At 45.0% G+C, this 15,212-nt stretch overlaps 1 protein-coding gene across 2 annotated transcripts in view; it reads left to right on the top strand.

Moving 5' to 3' along the window:
- Kcnab1 (potassium voltage-gated channel subfamily A regulatory beta subunit 1) overlaps positions 1-15,212 on the top strand; it is a 332,096-nt gene that overhangs the window by 258,855 nt on the left and 58,029 nt on the right. For both annotated transcript variants that reach the window (XM_057757376.1, XM_057757377.1), the window contains exons 3-7: positions 4,414-4,451; positions 7,689-7,768; positions 9,747-9,791; positions 12,315-12,359; positions 15,104-15,147. In XM_057757376.1, the coding sequence (XP_057613359.1) occupies positions 4,414-4,451; positions 7,689-7,768; positions 9,747-9,791; positions 12,315-12,359; positions 15,104-15,147 (252 nt within the window). The remainder of the gene's footprint in view (positions 1-4,413; positions 4,452-7,688; positions 7,769-9,746; positions 9,792-12,314; positions 12,360-15,103; positions 15,148-15,212) is intronic.

Genomic DNA, 15,212 nt, shown 5'->3' with positions numbered 1-15,212 from the left:
AGAACACTTGGTGGCACACAAACCATATTCAAACTACAGCAATAACATAAACATATGTAATACATATGCTGTTTTATGATAATAGTTTTTAGTCAATATAAAAAGAAAGTTATTCTAGTTTCTTGAGTTCTTTATATATTTTGGAGATCAGACCTTTGTCTGTTGCAGGGTTGGTGAAGATCTTCTCCCAGTCAGTGGGTTGCCTTTTTGTCTTAGTGACAGTGTCCTTTGCTTTACAGAAGCTACTCAGTTTCAGGAAGTCCCATTTATTCAATGTTGTCCTTAATGTCTGTGCTGCTGGGGGTAAACGTAGGAAGTGATCTCCTGTACCCATATGTTGTAGAGTACTTCCCACTTTTTCTTCTATCAGGTTCTTTTCCCTTTGTTTGTTTTTGTTCAATTCCAATGGGCTAGTTTTCATTTTATTTTATTATATTTTATTATTATCCCCTAGAGTCCTATTTATTTCCTAATGTAAAACAGAAAGGGGGTGGATCCAGATGGGAGGGTGAGGAAGGAATTAGAGAAGTAGAGGAAGGGGAAACCATAATCAGGATATGTTATGTGAGAAAAATATCTATTTTTCAATAAAAGGAACAAAATGTATAAACAAAAAAAAGAAAGTTATTTAACATTGACTTTTCCATCATAATTCACCACAATTTTGTCCTAACATCTGTTCTTCTGTATGAAAGTGTTCTTCAGGCTGTCTTGTATACAATAAAACCTTAAGTTCTTAAAAGAGACATGGAAGAGTGTTTTGGGGTTTTTTTTTTCTGCTTCTTTTTGGAATGAAATTGCTGCTTAAACTAGTGTTATCCCAACATGACTGGAATCACTGCTGGTTTTCAAGTGCAAAATGGCCTTGTCTTCCTCTGAGATATATGTACAGTTCTGGCTTTCGTTATTTGTTTTCAATACTAATAAAAGTGATCTAAATGATGCTAGTTTATTTGCAAAAAACTTGAAATCAGAGACCTTTTTGTCAATCCAGTATTGAACAACACAATTTTGAAGGTTGGATTTTAGGCTATAATTCTCATCTAGAAACGGATTGTCATTCCTCAGTGAGTGACTTCCCCAAGCTTTGTCACATCTGAGACAAACAAATAATCCAGGCAAACACAGTTTCTGAATTCATGGCATCTTGACTTACATTTTATAATTTGTTGATGGTGGTTACAATCAATATACATTTGGTAGAAACCATACTTTGATTTTTGCTATGATGTTAGGGATGAAATCCACGGCCTTGTGCAGGCTAGTCTAGTACTCCAAACCTTCGCACTTTGCCTGTGAATTTCGACCCTTTCCTGGGGTAGAATTTGCGTTAAATACTGTCACGATGCTGGGCAGCAGCAGGTGGGTGAACCCGTGGTCAGCCAACCGCCATGCGGGAAACAGCTAACAGCTGATTCTAAGCATTAGGCTGCTAAGTTAATTGCTAAGCTAGGGTTTTAGTAAATGAGGTATGTGAAATGCGTTGGGCTCACAGTATTGCCAACACTCGCTAGATTTACCAGTCAAGGAACATCTGTTCTTGGGACTGTCCCCGTAGAGAAGTATTCAGACAGAGCTGATTTGTAGGATCAGCAAGAAGCTCAGGCTCCAGGAAGGACTCAGTAGAGACGGGTCTAATCTCACTGACGACATGAACAATTAAGAAAACAAACAAACAAACAAAAGAACTGCTTTCACAGCACAGCCCAAGCCAGCTAGCAAATTCATTAAGCAAATGCTGACCTGATTTTGCTTGAAGACATAGAAGAACAGCTAATTTGTGGGATTCATTACTGAATCCGTGGCTTGTCCCATTTTAGCTCTTCGCCCAAAGCCATTTTTAATAAATGGGGAAATTAAGGGACTCAGGTACAATGTTCCAACAAAATAGTGCCATCTTCAGTCTGTAGCTTGACAGGGCCAGCAGCAACCCCACCCACCTAGGGCATCAGTGACTTTGACCAGATTATTATGTTTCTAAATTATCTGAAACTCCCCCCCACCACACACACACATGTTTTTTCCTTTCATGGGCACACATCATTCAAAGTTCTCACCATGCCACAAATAATAGTCAACAGTGTGCTGTCCCTCAGATCTGCTTTCTCCTTTGCTGCCACAGAGAATGGCTCCAGCTGTTTGACTTGTGCTGAGCCCTCTTCACTCTCTGCCTGACGTGCTGAGCCAGATCAACTAACCTTCTCAAATGTTTGTTCTCTAGACTCATCATTTCTGCCGCATTCAAAGGGACTCTTTATAAACATCTTGCCTGTGAAAAGGTTGTGACGCCCAGGCAATTATTTTCACTTGATACAGAGTTTAATCACAGCACCTCACTTATTTAATTCCCATTCCAAACCAAACATGGACCATTTCCTCAGACTGTTCAGTTTTTCAAAGACCATGTTTTCTGTGTACAGGTCACGACTGGTTTTATTTTGGTTCCTTAGGGTGGGATTTGTCTTTGTTAGCATTCTTGGTTTGGAATATTCTTTGGAAAAAATGTCTATGCCTATTTTTCTTAAAAGAATTAACTCCATTTTTTTTAATTACAAGTTTGCATCCTCTTATTTTTGCTGTAAGAAAAATGGCAATTAGCATATGGTACAAAGCAGTAGCCATTTTCTTCTAATGTTAAGAATATACCAGGAAGTGGGGTGGGGAGGTTCGCAAACAGGCACAGTCGTTCACAAAAGCACCCCCCCCCCCGCAACGCCAGTTTGGGGAATGTCTACCTAGAAAGGGCATTGACACTTTGTTGTCATTGTTTGCTGAAAATCTAAACTTTTTCAGAAAAATTTCCTAAGTCTTTAAATGTCAGTAACTCATTCAAAATTTCCTGAAATCCAAGTTGGTCAGCTTCGTTGTAGTGAAACAGAATGAGCCTGTAAGCTGAGCGTCAGCCGTGGGCTGCCCATCTGCAACCTCTGGAGATAGAGAGTGCACGTGTAAGGTGATTTACACACTCCGTTTGTCTTAGGACAAAGAAAATAGCACATCAGCACATGTCTGTGGGTACCACACTAATTGAGAGATAGTTGAATTCAGCAGTGTGGTACACTAAACGGGGCAACCTTATCAAAGGCAAGCATGTTGGTGGGAGCTTGGGTGTGTCACCTAGTGTTGGCTGATGTGAGATTCCTTAACTGTAGACACAGATAAAATTGCCCTCTGAGTCTGTCAAATGATTCAAGAAAAGGTTTGTCGTCTACTCCCTGGCATCTAGAAGGTGTGCCGTGGTGGTAGCTATGACCGTTACAGTGAAATGCAGAATATATATTGCCAGCAGCATTTCTTTCCAGCCCTAGAAGCGTTAACCACGCCCACGCCCTAACTGCGTCTACTCTTGCCCAGGTCTCTCTCTGACTCATGTTTCACCCCGCGGCCTGATGGTCCAGACACAGCACATCAACACATTCACATTCTCCGCCTTCTTGTTTTTCCAAGATCCTGTCCACGTCGAAACGCCTACCCCTTTCTTCTCCATTCCCTTTATCTCCGTAAGATTCCATCACAGTGTCATTCTCTAGAAAGTCCTCCAGGAGACCTTGCTCCTCCATCTTAGGTAGAGCACTCTCTACTGACATGTCTTGTGTCTGCCTTGGTTAGAGCCTTTATCAAGACGCACAGCTAATTAGGAACTCGAGATGGGAAGTGTGCCATTCACCTCACTCTCCTTGGTATGTGAGGGCCATGTCTCTGTCTGATAGAATCATGGTTCAAGAAAAAGGTGGCTAAGGAAGGGACCGACTAAAGAGGCTTGCTGGAGCCCAGCACAGCGTGTGCCTGCTCAGTGTCTTGCTTCACACATGCTGCCACTGGCTATGCCTCCTCCCTCTGCCTTCCTCCCCCTTGCCCTGACTCCTGCCTCTACCTTCACCCCAAACCCACAGAATTTTCCCAGAGCAGTGCACACAGAGAAGGTACATGAGGGTCACCACCCAGTTCTTATCAGCACGTCCTGGCAGAATGCCTGAAAAGTTCTCCGGAAAAGTGACTAAAAATTCCAGATTCTACAAACAAGGCGAGAAGTGTAAGTCAAGGCCTGGCTCACTCCGGCTGCCACGCTTTCTTGTGCTCACTTGCAGGATAGGCCTTTCTAGCTGCAGAAGAGTGAAAAAAGGCATGCAGCCAGTGTGAGCTCTGTAGCACTGACTTCCTGTGCATCTGGTCCCAGAGCAGAATCAAAGTTTCACAGAAGGCAGGGATGTGCACCATAAGCATTTATGGTGGCTCGAAGAGGCACCCTTCCCCGAAGGACACTGACCCTTCCTGGAATATTAGGAACTGGGGCAAAGGCGAGACTAGAGTGTGCATGTGCCCCCATCTAGGCGCATTTATGAACTACCTGCTCTGACATAAAGGTCTCCCCTTATTGTCTACAATATTATAAAAATATTTATTCTCTTCCAGGAACATGGGTGACATTTGGAGGTCAAGTTTCAGACGAGGTGAGTCACTTTCAACTTCTACAATGTGCAGAGGGATTATTCTTCTCTTCCCTATCATTCTTTTCTTGGCTTATTATTTTAGTGTATCTGTGTCTGTGTGTGTGTCCTGCCCAGACATCAGGTAAAAGCTATCCTAGAATGAGGTCTTGGGTGAGGCGACTCCATCCAAGTACAGCTTTCGGGGGCTGGCACCCGAAGGCCTTTCAAGGGCAGCACTCCCCGTAGCTATGGAAGTAAGTCCTTCCTCCCTACAGGAGGACCTGGGTGTGCATCAAGAGGCCTTATGACTGGCATCGGGTAGGGAAAGATAGAGAGGAAGAGATCTGATCAGTCGTCCTCATCAACTTAGACCATAAAACCCAGTATGGACAAGTTCAACAGAATCACCATATATGGTTTGCCCATGTTTGCTTCAGCATTGCCAGGACATACACGTCATTCAATTTCGGACAAGGATAGAGGTGTGCAGAGGCCCATTCACGAGGAATGCAGCTAAGGACACAGACACTGTTAGACACAAAGACAGCAGCAAGTTAGAAGGGAACTAAGTTCCTAGCCAGCGTCTCCAGTCTGCATGGGACCTGCTACTGCCCAATGCACTGTGTGGAAGAAAACAGACAAAGATGGCTAGCCTTGTGAGCAGAGGGGCCAGCTGGGAGCCAATGCCCACCACTGCATGGCTCAATGCCACCTATTCTCTAGGGGTAAAATGATAAGCCAGTGGCAATGTATTCACCTCCCTGATTGTTCAGCTCCGTCTCAGACTTGCAGGTGCTGTCATTCTAAAGCAGGCACAAATGACCACACCATAATCTGCTGGGTGCTGTAATTATCAATGCCACCCAAGGAGGGTGTGAAGTCCCTGTCCCTGAAGATTTCAACAACATATCCGATAGGTACTTAGCAGGGATATCAACAAAGTTAATAACTCGATGGTATGCCTTTAAATAAAAACCAAGATATATGTTACTCTATGAGTAATAATTTCTTAAAAATTTTTAAGAGAGCATATTTAGTATCCAAAAAGCACTGAATTGGGGATTTATTCCATGTTTTCTTTTCTGTAATGTAGTTGGAGTAGCTTTAATAGCAGGTAGCATTAAACCCTGCTCACATTAATTTAGCCAAATCGAGAGCATTCATTCTGACTTTTAAGCTATTAGGAAGAGAACCATTCTCTTGGCTCTAAACAGCCCTTTGTATCAACTTTCTCTTCGGGCAGCAGGAATGAAATAGCTGCAGGAATAGTTAAGACTCAAAAAGAGCAAGGCAAAAGCTCTATTTCTAGAAATTCTGTGAAGAAGAGAAAGATGTTCCCAGAATTCTTTGCAACGTCTCATTAGTGTGAATATCTCACAAGACTTTTCTTGGCCATGTGGCTCACAGGCCATTAGGCCCTTGTTAAGGAAGTGAGACCAGCTTCCCCTGTTGCCTTCAGGCTCCATGAGGGAGAAGGAGATCCCTTCATAGACTCCGCTTCAGTTTTCAGAGAAGGAAACTGAAATCTGCAAAAGCCGAATGATTTGTTCAAGTTTATAGAGTAAGGGGACATTCATGGACTGTGCTCACTTTTCGTCACGTTGACCAAAGACCTCAAGTCATCCACTTTTAGGGAAGCAAAGGTTTATTTTGCCTTAAACTTTTAGGGGTTTCCATCCTTTTGGCTCTACTGACTTGAATCCTGTAGTGAGCCAGCCGGTCATGACTGAGTATGCATTAGAGGATGTGTGCACAGGAAGAGCAGAGAGGCAGGACCCTAGTGACAACACCCTATCACTAGGCCCCGCTTCCTAAAGTTTCTGCCATCTCCAAATAACGTTACAGAATAGGGACCAAACACAGGGTTTCAGGTCAAAAACTCTATCAAAGCCTAAAGCTGGTCTTCAGACTTAATTCAATGTCTTCCCCACTATTCCTCATGAGGTCTTCAGATCCTGTTATTTGGAAGTGTTCCTACTCTCAGTCACTCCAAGTGTCATCCAGAATTTTCCATCTCAAACCTTCTCTGGAGATAAGACATAATTGTTACCTTTCCCAATAATAATCCACCAATATGCCGAATGACATACCATAATCATTTTTACTGCACGCACAGTAACTTCCACAACACAGGACGTTCAGAAGGAGGAAACTATATTTGCTCTACTTTTCAGCTCTGCTCAAGCGTGATGTTTTTACAGTAGCAGGTTAAAGGCTGCTACTGCTTTCTTGCAGGTAATGCAAAGGTTGTGCCCGCCAGCCTAGCCCTAGTCTTGGGAGGCTAATTTTCAAAGCACCAGAAACACAGTCTTATCATAGAAATGCTGATGAAGCAACATTAGTCCATCGTCAAAGAACATCCTCGAAAATCAACTGTAATGATTTGTGAAGTGGGGAAACTGTTCAAACTTCTCATAAATAAACCAGCAAGGTGAAGATAGACTCCTTTAGTGCTGCTTCACGGTATGCTAAGACAGCCACACCTCCCGCGGGTTGCTGCAGATAACCCGGATAACCGTCCACTCTCCCCCACCCCACACACTCCTAGCTTGCTCTGAGCAGCACGATGAATCCTGGGGCTCTGTTCTGCTGCAGCCTAAGCAGTAGGAGCTGTCCCCCAGTAGTCAGGGTCTTGCTCCCTCCCCTGTGTTGACTCAGCAGCAGCTCCAAGATGACGCTCACTGTTCCACCGAACTGCGGGTGCCAGGAGCGTCACAACAGTCATGGTTGTCGGACCCGTGACTCATCTGCACAGTTGGCTAGACCTTGAGGAAAGTCACAAGCTTTTAGGTCAGGAGTCACCCAACTGCCAGAAACTATTGGCTTGCAGAAAGGAGTGGAGAGATGGAGGCGGCGTTGGTACAAATGACCCTCTTTGTCAGCAAGATGACGTGTGACAAAGGGTGTTATCAAACAAGGTTTTCCCAGCAGGGAGGGAAACGCAGATCTGAAGACCTCAGCTGGAGGATGACCACAATGCTCCCCCCACCGTCCCGCCACACACACACACACACACACACACACACACACACACACACACACGGAAGAGGAATTACAGCCTACTTGGAGGATAGAAGGATCACATGCCCTCTGTGCTCTGCTCGGCTCTTCTTTCTTCTGTCAGTCACTACAACTGAGAAAAATGAGAAATGGTAATGAGATCTCAAAGTGAAAGGCAGATAAAGTATTTAACACCATTTCCTTTCCCAACTAGGAAGACATTTTTGGCATTTCTGACTGACCTTTGCACTCTGGCAGGTTGCTGAACGGTTGATGACAATTGCCTATGAAAGTGGAGTTAATCTCTTCGACACTGCCGAGGTCTATGCGGCTGGGAAGTAAGTCAGAACCAGTTACCATCCCTCACCCGCATCGCTGGAACCAAGAGGGTGTGCCCAGACATTGCTGTGGCATTGGGGAGGAGGGGCTGCTTCTCTTGGGCGTGTCTCAGCAGGCACGCTCTTCCTCAGTCCATATGTAGAATCGGGAGTGTTGAACTCTGGGACCCTCTTGGTCTACCCATACCATTCCTGTAAGAAAAATGCGCTGAAGAGAGGCAAACGTGAGAAAAACATGCCAGGGAAACGATGGTGGAGATGGAGAGGTGTTAACTAATTATTTGACCACCTGTCCCTGGGCTGATTTCCATGAAAGTTGTGATTCCCAAATGATGCTAAAGTATCAACAGCTTTTGCAAGAGGGCGCTTAAGAGCCTCCTCTGAAGACAGCAGGTGGCAGAGAGTCCTCACTTCTGTTGAGGAGTGACTTCTAGTGTCTGGACCCCAGGGTTGAGTCGGTACTTTCAACATGGCTGGCCAAAGCAGAACACAGGGCTGATGCTCTGTCAGGCCAGGTCACCAAGCACATGCCACAACGTAACTATTGTGCTTTAGAATAGGGATGGAGCCCCGCTCTCCTGGAATAAACATGGATGTCCAACTTCCATCAGTAAAGGAAGTAGACATCCCTGCGGGGCTCTCGGAGGAACTGTGGAGTACAGCCCCATCAGGCCCGCTGCCCCTCCCTCAAGCAAGCGACAGTTGAGCTGAGGCTTGACATGTCAACCCCAGATGATAGAAGAACATTTTCCTTACTTTGTGTCCTCCTTTTTAAGGCTCTGTATGTGCTTAAGGACCATCAGAGAACTTGTTGTTTATGAGTGCAAGAAAAGAAAGAGGTTGTAAGACCTTGCTCCTTTCTGCATGCCCTTTTGTCAGGGGGTTTCTTCTTTGAATCTCGTGCAGCACCAAACAGGCTAAGGCAGAGAAAGGAAATATAGTGAGCCTACTAGAGACCTGACTGTAACTCCAATTATGAGGGATAGTTACCTGAATCATTATTGAATTGTGGAATTGAGATAGAGTCTCACTGTGTAAGGTTACATGGAACAATAGCCAAACAAGAAGAAACAGAAAAGATTCCAGTACCATCCAATCTCTGTCCGTTTGGAGCAGGCTGCACAGTTAGCCTGCATCATGATGTCTTGGAGGCTGTACAAAAACAACATTTGTTTCTATAAAAGAATAGTTAGCAATGGCATCCGTATCTAGCTCACTGATGATCCAAGTGCTAACTGTGTTAACCTCCCCCCTCCTGTCTCTGGCAGCCCCGCTGCTTCTCACGCTGAGGATCTAACTGGGAGGGATATAGGAGGGCATTGTAGTTTCCTCAATCCTGATGAATCTGCCTGAGGAAGTAGAAGGGAGAGAGAATAATAAGATGTCTTCAGTACACCTTTCCACAGCCCAGTCTTGGTGACAGGAAAGGTATTGTAGTGTCTCCTTGTATCTTAGTCCTATGGCAAACGTTACTCAATCCTAGGACATTTTCAGTATGAATCACCATAACTGCTGGACTTGGGGACATTTGAATGCACATGTAGATTCTTTTTTTTCCTTCCAAGATCATCTGGGGGTCAATATTTTCTGTCTAAACAGTCTGAGGTCTCTTGTCCTCTGGGCACAACTAAATTGTTCCACCGCAATTAGATGAAGAAACCTTGCCTCTCGCTGAACGCCACAGAGTAGGATATTTTTATGTGGGACCAAGCTGCCAGATGACTCCTCTGTTTCTTATGTCAGGACCACAGGCAGTCTCTTGCCAGAGCCAGCATTTGGCAAGTGCTTCTGGAATGCCTGGGAGCCGGATTCTGCCGGCACAAGCAGAAACAGTGGAGACCGTGCTACCAGCTGAGAGAGCTTCTATTTTGGGGTTCTGTAGGCTCTGAGAGTTCAAAAATGGGATGGCTTTAGTGCTGGGTTGACTCTTGCTTTTCTGAGACGCTGCCTTCTGAAACATTGTCTTCTCCTCCTTCAGGGCTGAGGTGATTCTGGGGAACATCATCAAGAAGAAGGGCTGGAGGTAATCTCGTCTACTGTGACTGCTTGTTGGCCTTTTTTAAAGACTCACTGGTTTGCCCCAGAAAACAAAAATAAAATCATATGGCACTAGGAGAAAAGTCTGTCCCAAAAGGAAACCAACACTTGGTAAAGAAACAATCTCTAGCGTTTTGGAAATAAATGCTGGAGAGTTCATTACTTGTGTGTCAGAAATTCCTTAGCCACTGACTCCAGCGAGTGACGGCAGGGTCAGGCAGAGAAGAAGAGCTGTTTGTGAGGTATTTAAGCATCACAGAGAGTGGTGTTCTCATAGCTCTGACAGCACTTGTAATTAGTAAAGAAAGTGAGCCACAGGAAACCATCTAGACACACAGATTTATGTTCACCTCTCATTTTGTTAACAGCTCTCTGCACAAAGCAATGATAAAACCAAAAAGCCCTTAGGATAATTGCCGAAAGCTGTCTCATCCGGGTACAGTTGCCAGCATCTGTCCTGGGTGCTTGGAGCTCTAGTTTCTGAGTATTCAGAGGAGTGTCTGCTATCCTTGAAGGCTCCAAGAAATTCAAGGAGTGTGTTCACCCATCCCTTCCACCAACCATACACAAAGCAAGTGGCAATAGGGGGGTTACATGATGTTTGGGGTGGGGGAGGGGAGGTTCATGCAACACAGCAAAGCAAGACCAACAGCAAAATAAAGACTGCCCTGTGCGTGAGGAAGGACAGGCAGTGGTTTTCCCTCAGTGAGCACCGATCCATCCTCCTTACTTGCAGAACCTATCATACATACTCTGTGGAAAACAGATGCATATGAATATTCCACAAGCCACCTTCCAGCCTTGCTGATAACAGCCCCAGCTAGTGCTATGCTATGAAAAGTTTATACAGTTCACATTTGCCCCCGGGAGGAGACCAGAGAGAGGATAAACCTTGCCATCCTAGCGTGGAGCCTAACCAAGCTGTTCAACTCGCTGGCTTGGCTGCTTGTCCTTCTGCCGTCACTTGCCAGCAGCAGTGCCTGGTGAAAGTGATGTCACGTGTCTGAGCCTTGATTTCCCTGGCTGTAAAATGGCTGCGGAGGTGCCCTGCTGATAGGGTGAGAGGCAAGCAAAGCCTCAGGGGACTGTGCCGTCTTCCTCCACCACCCGTAACAGTTACTCTGAGAGCCTCGAGGGCTCAGTGATCCTTTGTCAGGTTTTGATCTACTCTTGCCACTTGAGCCTAAACGCCAGTGTGGGGCGGACAGTTTTGTGGAGTCTAACGTCAGTGTTTGGAGAGAATGTGCAGCTTTAGCAAAATATTTGCTCTGACTAATCAAAAGGGCTTATGTTTACTTTTAAATAATATTTCAAACAACTTTTTGGGGGGAAAATAGAAAGTGTTTTCTAAGGGAGACCTGGCTCCCCTGTGCAGATTGTCGTTACCATCGGTCGTGGAAGGCTGATTTGTTAATGAGAAAAGGACATAGCCTGTTAGGAATGTGCGACCCCCAGGACGATGTCTGCAGACCTTCCATCCTGTAACTCAAATTACTTTCCAGGGAATTAACTTAGTGGGATGGAGAGGCCGATGTTTTCAACCAATTTTTCATTTGCCACCAAGCTGTCAGAGAATTGTCCCCATCACTCCCCACTGGTCATCATTCATCAAGGAGGCCTTGTATGTCCAAGAGTTTTAAGGTATCAACAGAATGATAACGTGACAGAATTATAAATGCCTTGTGTTTCAAATAATCCCTCAAAAGATTTTATTCTAAACCAACGTGCACCGAGCTCTCGCTGTCTCCCAAGTTTAAATTATATTCCTGTGGTTCCCAAAGAACAGTTCTTCATGATCCTAACACTAGAGTGTTTGCTGCCCTTGAATGGGGCTTTCAAGTGGGAAACCAGTTTGCCAACCTGATGTCCGTGTTTCATCCCTTTGCGGTAAAGAGAAAGGACATTTGATAAAGGATTTCAAGCACCTACTGACTATGAGCCTTTAGTTCATCGCTCCTGTTTCTACGCAGTCAGTCACTTCCCACTGCCCATGAGGGTACTGATTGGATAAGATAGTAGCTAAGAGACGCCCATGCTCCTTGGCAGAGAGGAGGCTTCCTCCCAGGAAAGGCTCACAGGCCATCAACATCATGCCAGATTCTAAATAAGTGCTAATTAGTGGCCACTCCTCTGAGCTACCAAGGCAGCTCCTCCTGTAGGTCACCTCCATTCTCAGGAGCCATCTCTGACCTCCAAGATCATCTCAGCCAAAAGCTGTCAAAAGCACATATTGCAGCACCATGCACGGACATGCTAGGCAGCCCTCCTCCTCCTCCCAGGGTCTCCGGCAAAGATTGCTTCCTTTCAGTCCCTTCAAGGGTCTGGCTTCAAGTCTCGGCTCACCAGCTCCCTTGTTCTTACATTTCGGGGCTATGAGTTCAGAACTCCATCTCCACGTTCTTTTTGTAGTGAGGTACTATCACCAATTCCTTCTGGTGCTATCATAATGATTCAGGCCATTAAGAACCCACAATGATCTGCTCTTTCTTTGTGTCTGTTTGATGTGCAGGAGGTCCAGCTTGGTCATCACAACCAAACTCTACTGGGGTGGAAAGTAAGTTAAACATTATTTATTTATTTATTTATTTATTCATTCATTCATTCATTCTATGAGATGAGATGTGGTGATACTTCATTTGTGCTGTAACAAATGAAGTTTGCCTGAAGATCAGAGTGCAGAGCTAGTCACAAATGAAGAGTATTCTCAAAGAAATTTAGTACATAGCAGGTGGCCACTTGCTACTAAATGACTGGTGTAGATTTCTCAGTGTCATAGTTAACAACCATTTCCAAAACAGAGTTCAGAATTCAGGAAAAGAAAATAAGGCACCACAAAAGACAAGCTCCTTAAATCTTCCAAATCGCAAAGATTTCCACAGAAGGTAAAGATAAAAGTATCCTGTTGGCCTCCATGTTCAAGTCTCTGATGGTTTCTGCAGAAGGTTCTAAGAGTTGTGATCAGAAAGAACGTCACACTAGGGGGTGACAGACACTATCCCGTGTCACTCACCAGCAGGGCAAATGAGAGAAGCCCTCTTGGCGTTGCTGGATGCAGAACAAATCCCCAGGCTGACCTGGATTCCAATGAGCCAGCCTGTTAATGTTTGAACATTATTCAGCAAGAACCGGGAGCTGGATGTTTTTACCAAAAATGTAAGAAAACAGCACGCTGGTCCTTATACCGGAGCAACGGTTGTCGAAATCTCAAAGATGCTGGTATTCTAACAATAGCAGCAAACCAGAAACCAGCAAAACCTTACTGACCACCCTGAAACAGGCGGGGAGAAACAGAAAAGTATCTCTTTTCTCTTTTGTTGTCATCAGTTTGTGTTTTAAAATAGGAGGCCAGGACGAGTTTTTTAGGAAGATCTTAATCACAAAGCTTGTGTGCGCACACACATATGCTCGCATGGTGATGACCCTTGAGCTTGTTAAAGATATGAAAACATAAAGATGGAATTTAGATTTTTTTTATTCCTAATGTTCTCTTTTTAGATAATACGGTACCTATAAGAAATCCAGGTGCCCATTTTCTGTAGTTTTGATTCATGGTCTCCTCAATTCTCGATCCCTGTGTTTGCAATGGAACGTGAAACCTCGCCTCGAGGGCGAAGATAATCCAGAGATGAGACCAGATGCAGGGGCCACTACATAGCAGAGCTACACACAATATTAACTGATGTTCTTGTAAAAGTCTGGGAACAGATACATTAAGCAGGTGAATGGTGGCACACAGGTCTGTAGAAGCTGTCCAAAGCGTTGATGTTGAAGGAATACCTCACCAGCTCTTAAGACCCAGCCACCACATTATTTCTTGCCCAGACTTTAGGGCTTTTCTGGAGTAACAGAAGCTCTGTCATCAAAGGCTTATCTCGTCCCCTCAGATGATAACTTAAGGCTAGTTTATGGCATCTTTTTTTTTTAAAAAAAAATCATTATTAAATCATTTTTATTGTCAAAAAATGCTTTCAAATTTGCTTTATCCAAAAATTCAACATCAGTGTTGTGTCCACCACAGAGTAAACCTATGAACTTAGGCCAAGACTTTTTTCCTCTCTAGATTGGTCAGGAACAACACTAGAAGATTGAGCTGTGTACTGTGTTCTCTAAGGGAAGAGTGCGCATGGCTGGTTGGTAGCTTGACCTAGAGCTGAGTACTAGCAACAGCCTGGCCACATTAGGGTCCCCATACTTGGGGTGCTGAGTGCTATCAACAGCCTGGCCACATTAGGGTCCCCACACTTGGGGTGCTGAGTGCTATCAACAGCCTGGCCACATTAGGGTCCCCACACTTGGGGTGCTGAGTGCTAGCTATCAACAGCCTGGCCACATTAGAGTCCCCATACTTGGGGTGCTGAGTACTAGCAACAGCCTGGCCACATTAGAGTCCCCATACTTGGGGTGCTGAGTGCTATCAACAGTCTGGCCACATTAGGGTCCCCACACTTGGGGTTCTGAGTGCTACCAATAGCTTGGCCATACCTCTTAGAGTCCCCACACTTGGGGTGCTGAGTGCTATCAATAGCCTGGCCACACCTCTCATAGTCCCCACACTTGGGGTAGTGAGTGCTGCAACACTCAGCAGAGCGACCCCTACACCTCTCCTGGGCAACATAGTAGAGTTGGCCCTGAGTGTTGCAGCTGATGAGGGGCAGGGACCGCTCTCCTGCTCTTATGACATCAGGGGTAGTTCTTTCACCTTCTTCGGGTATTGACGGGGATATGGGGAGACCTCCCCCCACCCCCGCCCATGAGGCCACATAACAGATAAGTAATGGGGTCAGCTCTCCCGTCCATCGGAACTGGCTCACTCACACCTCAGCCAATACAATCAGCTCTACTGTGCTGCCCAGGTGAGGTGCAGGGTCCACTTTCCCAAGTGCTGCAGCTGGTGAGGGGAGGGGTCAGCTCTCTCACCCACCACAGGTGGCAAAGTTAATGGAGATAACAGAGTCCAGGGGCTTTGAACCTGAGCAAGGATTCTTTACAACGAATGCCTGGATATGTAAAAATGTCTGGATAAAGGGGTTTAATGTGTCACATTGCAGCTTCCGTGATGAGATTTTTTTTTTCTCTTTCTTCCTCCCCTGCTCCCTCACTTTTTTCTCTTAGATTTTATTTATTTACTTTTTTTGGGAGGGGGGAGATGGGTGGGATCGGGAGGCATAATGTGGAAGACACAAAGAATAAATAAAAAGAAAGTTAAGAATGGGCATTATTCTGCATTTTGAAACAGATTTTGTTAGAAAATAAAACAGCACTTCCCAGCCAAAGCCATCTACCTCTTTTCTGTTGCAGAGCTGAGACAGAGAGAGGATTGTCAAGAAAGCACATCATTGAAGGTGCGTTCTTCTAGTTTGTGGGCTCTGTCAAATAGGTTTAAAACACATTGGAAAGGTGTGTGTGG

This window comes from Chionomys nivalis, chromosome 24, assembly GCF_950005125.1.
Source record: "Chionomys nivalis chromosome 24, mChiNiv1.1, whole genome shotgun sequence".
Lineage (NCBI taxonomy): Eukaryota > Metazoa > Chordata > Mammalia > Rodentia > Cricetidae > Chionomys > Chionomys nivalis.
The sequence above is the reverse complement of the archived record's forward strand: the minus strand, read 5'-3'. Positions and strand labels throughout refer to the sequence as shown.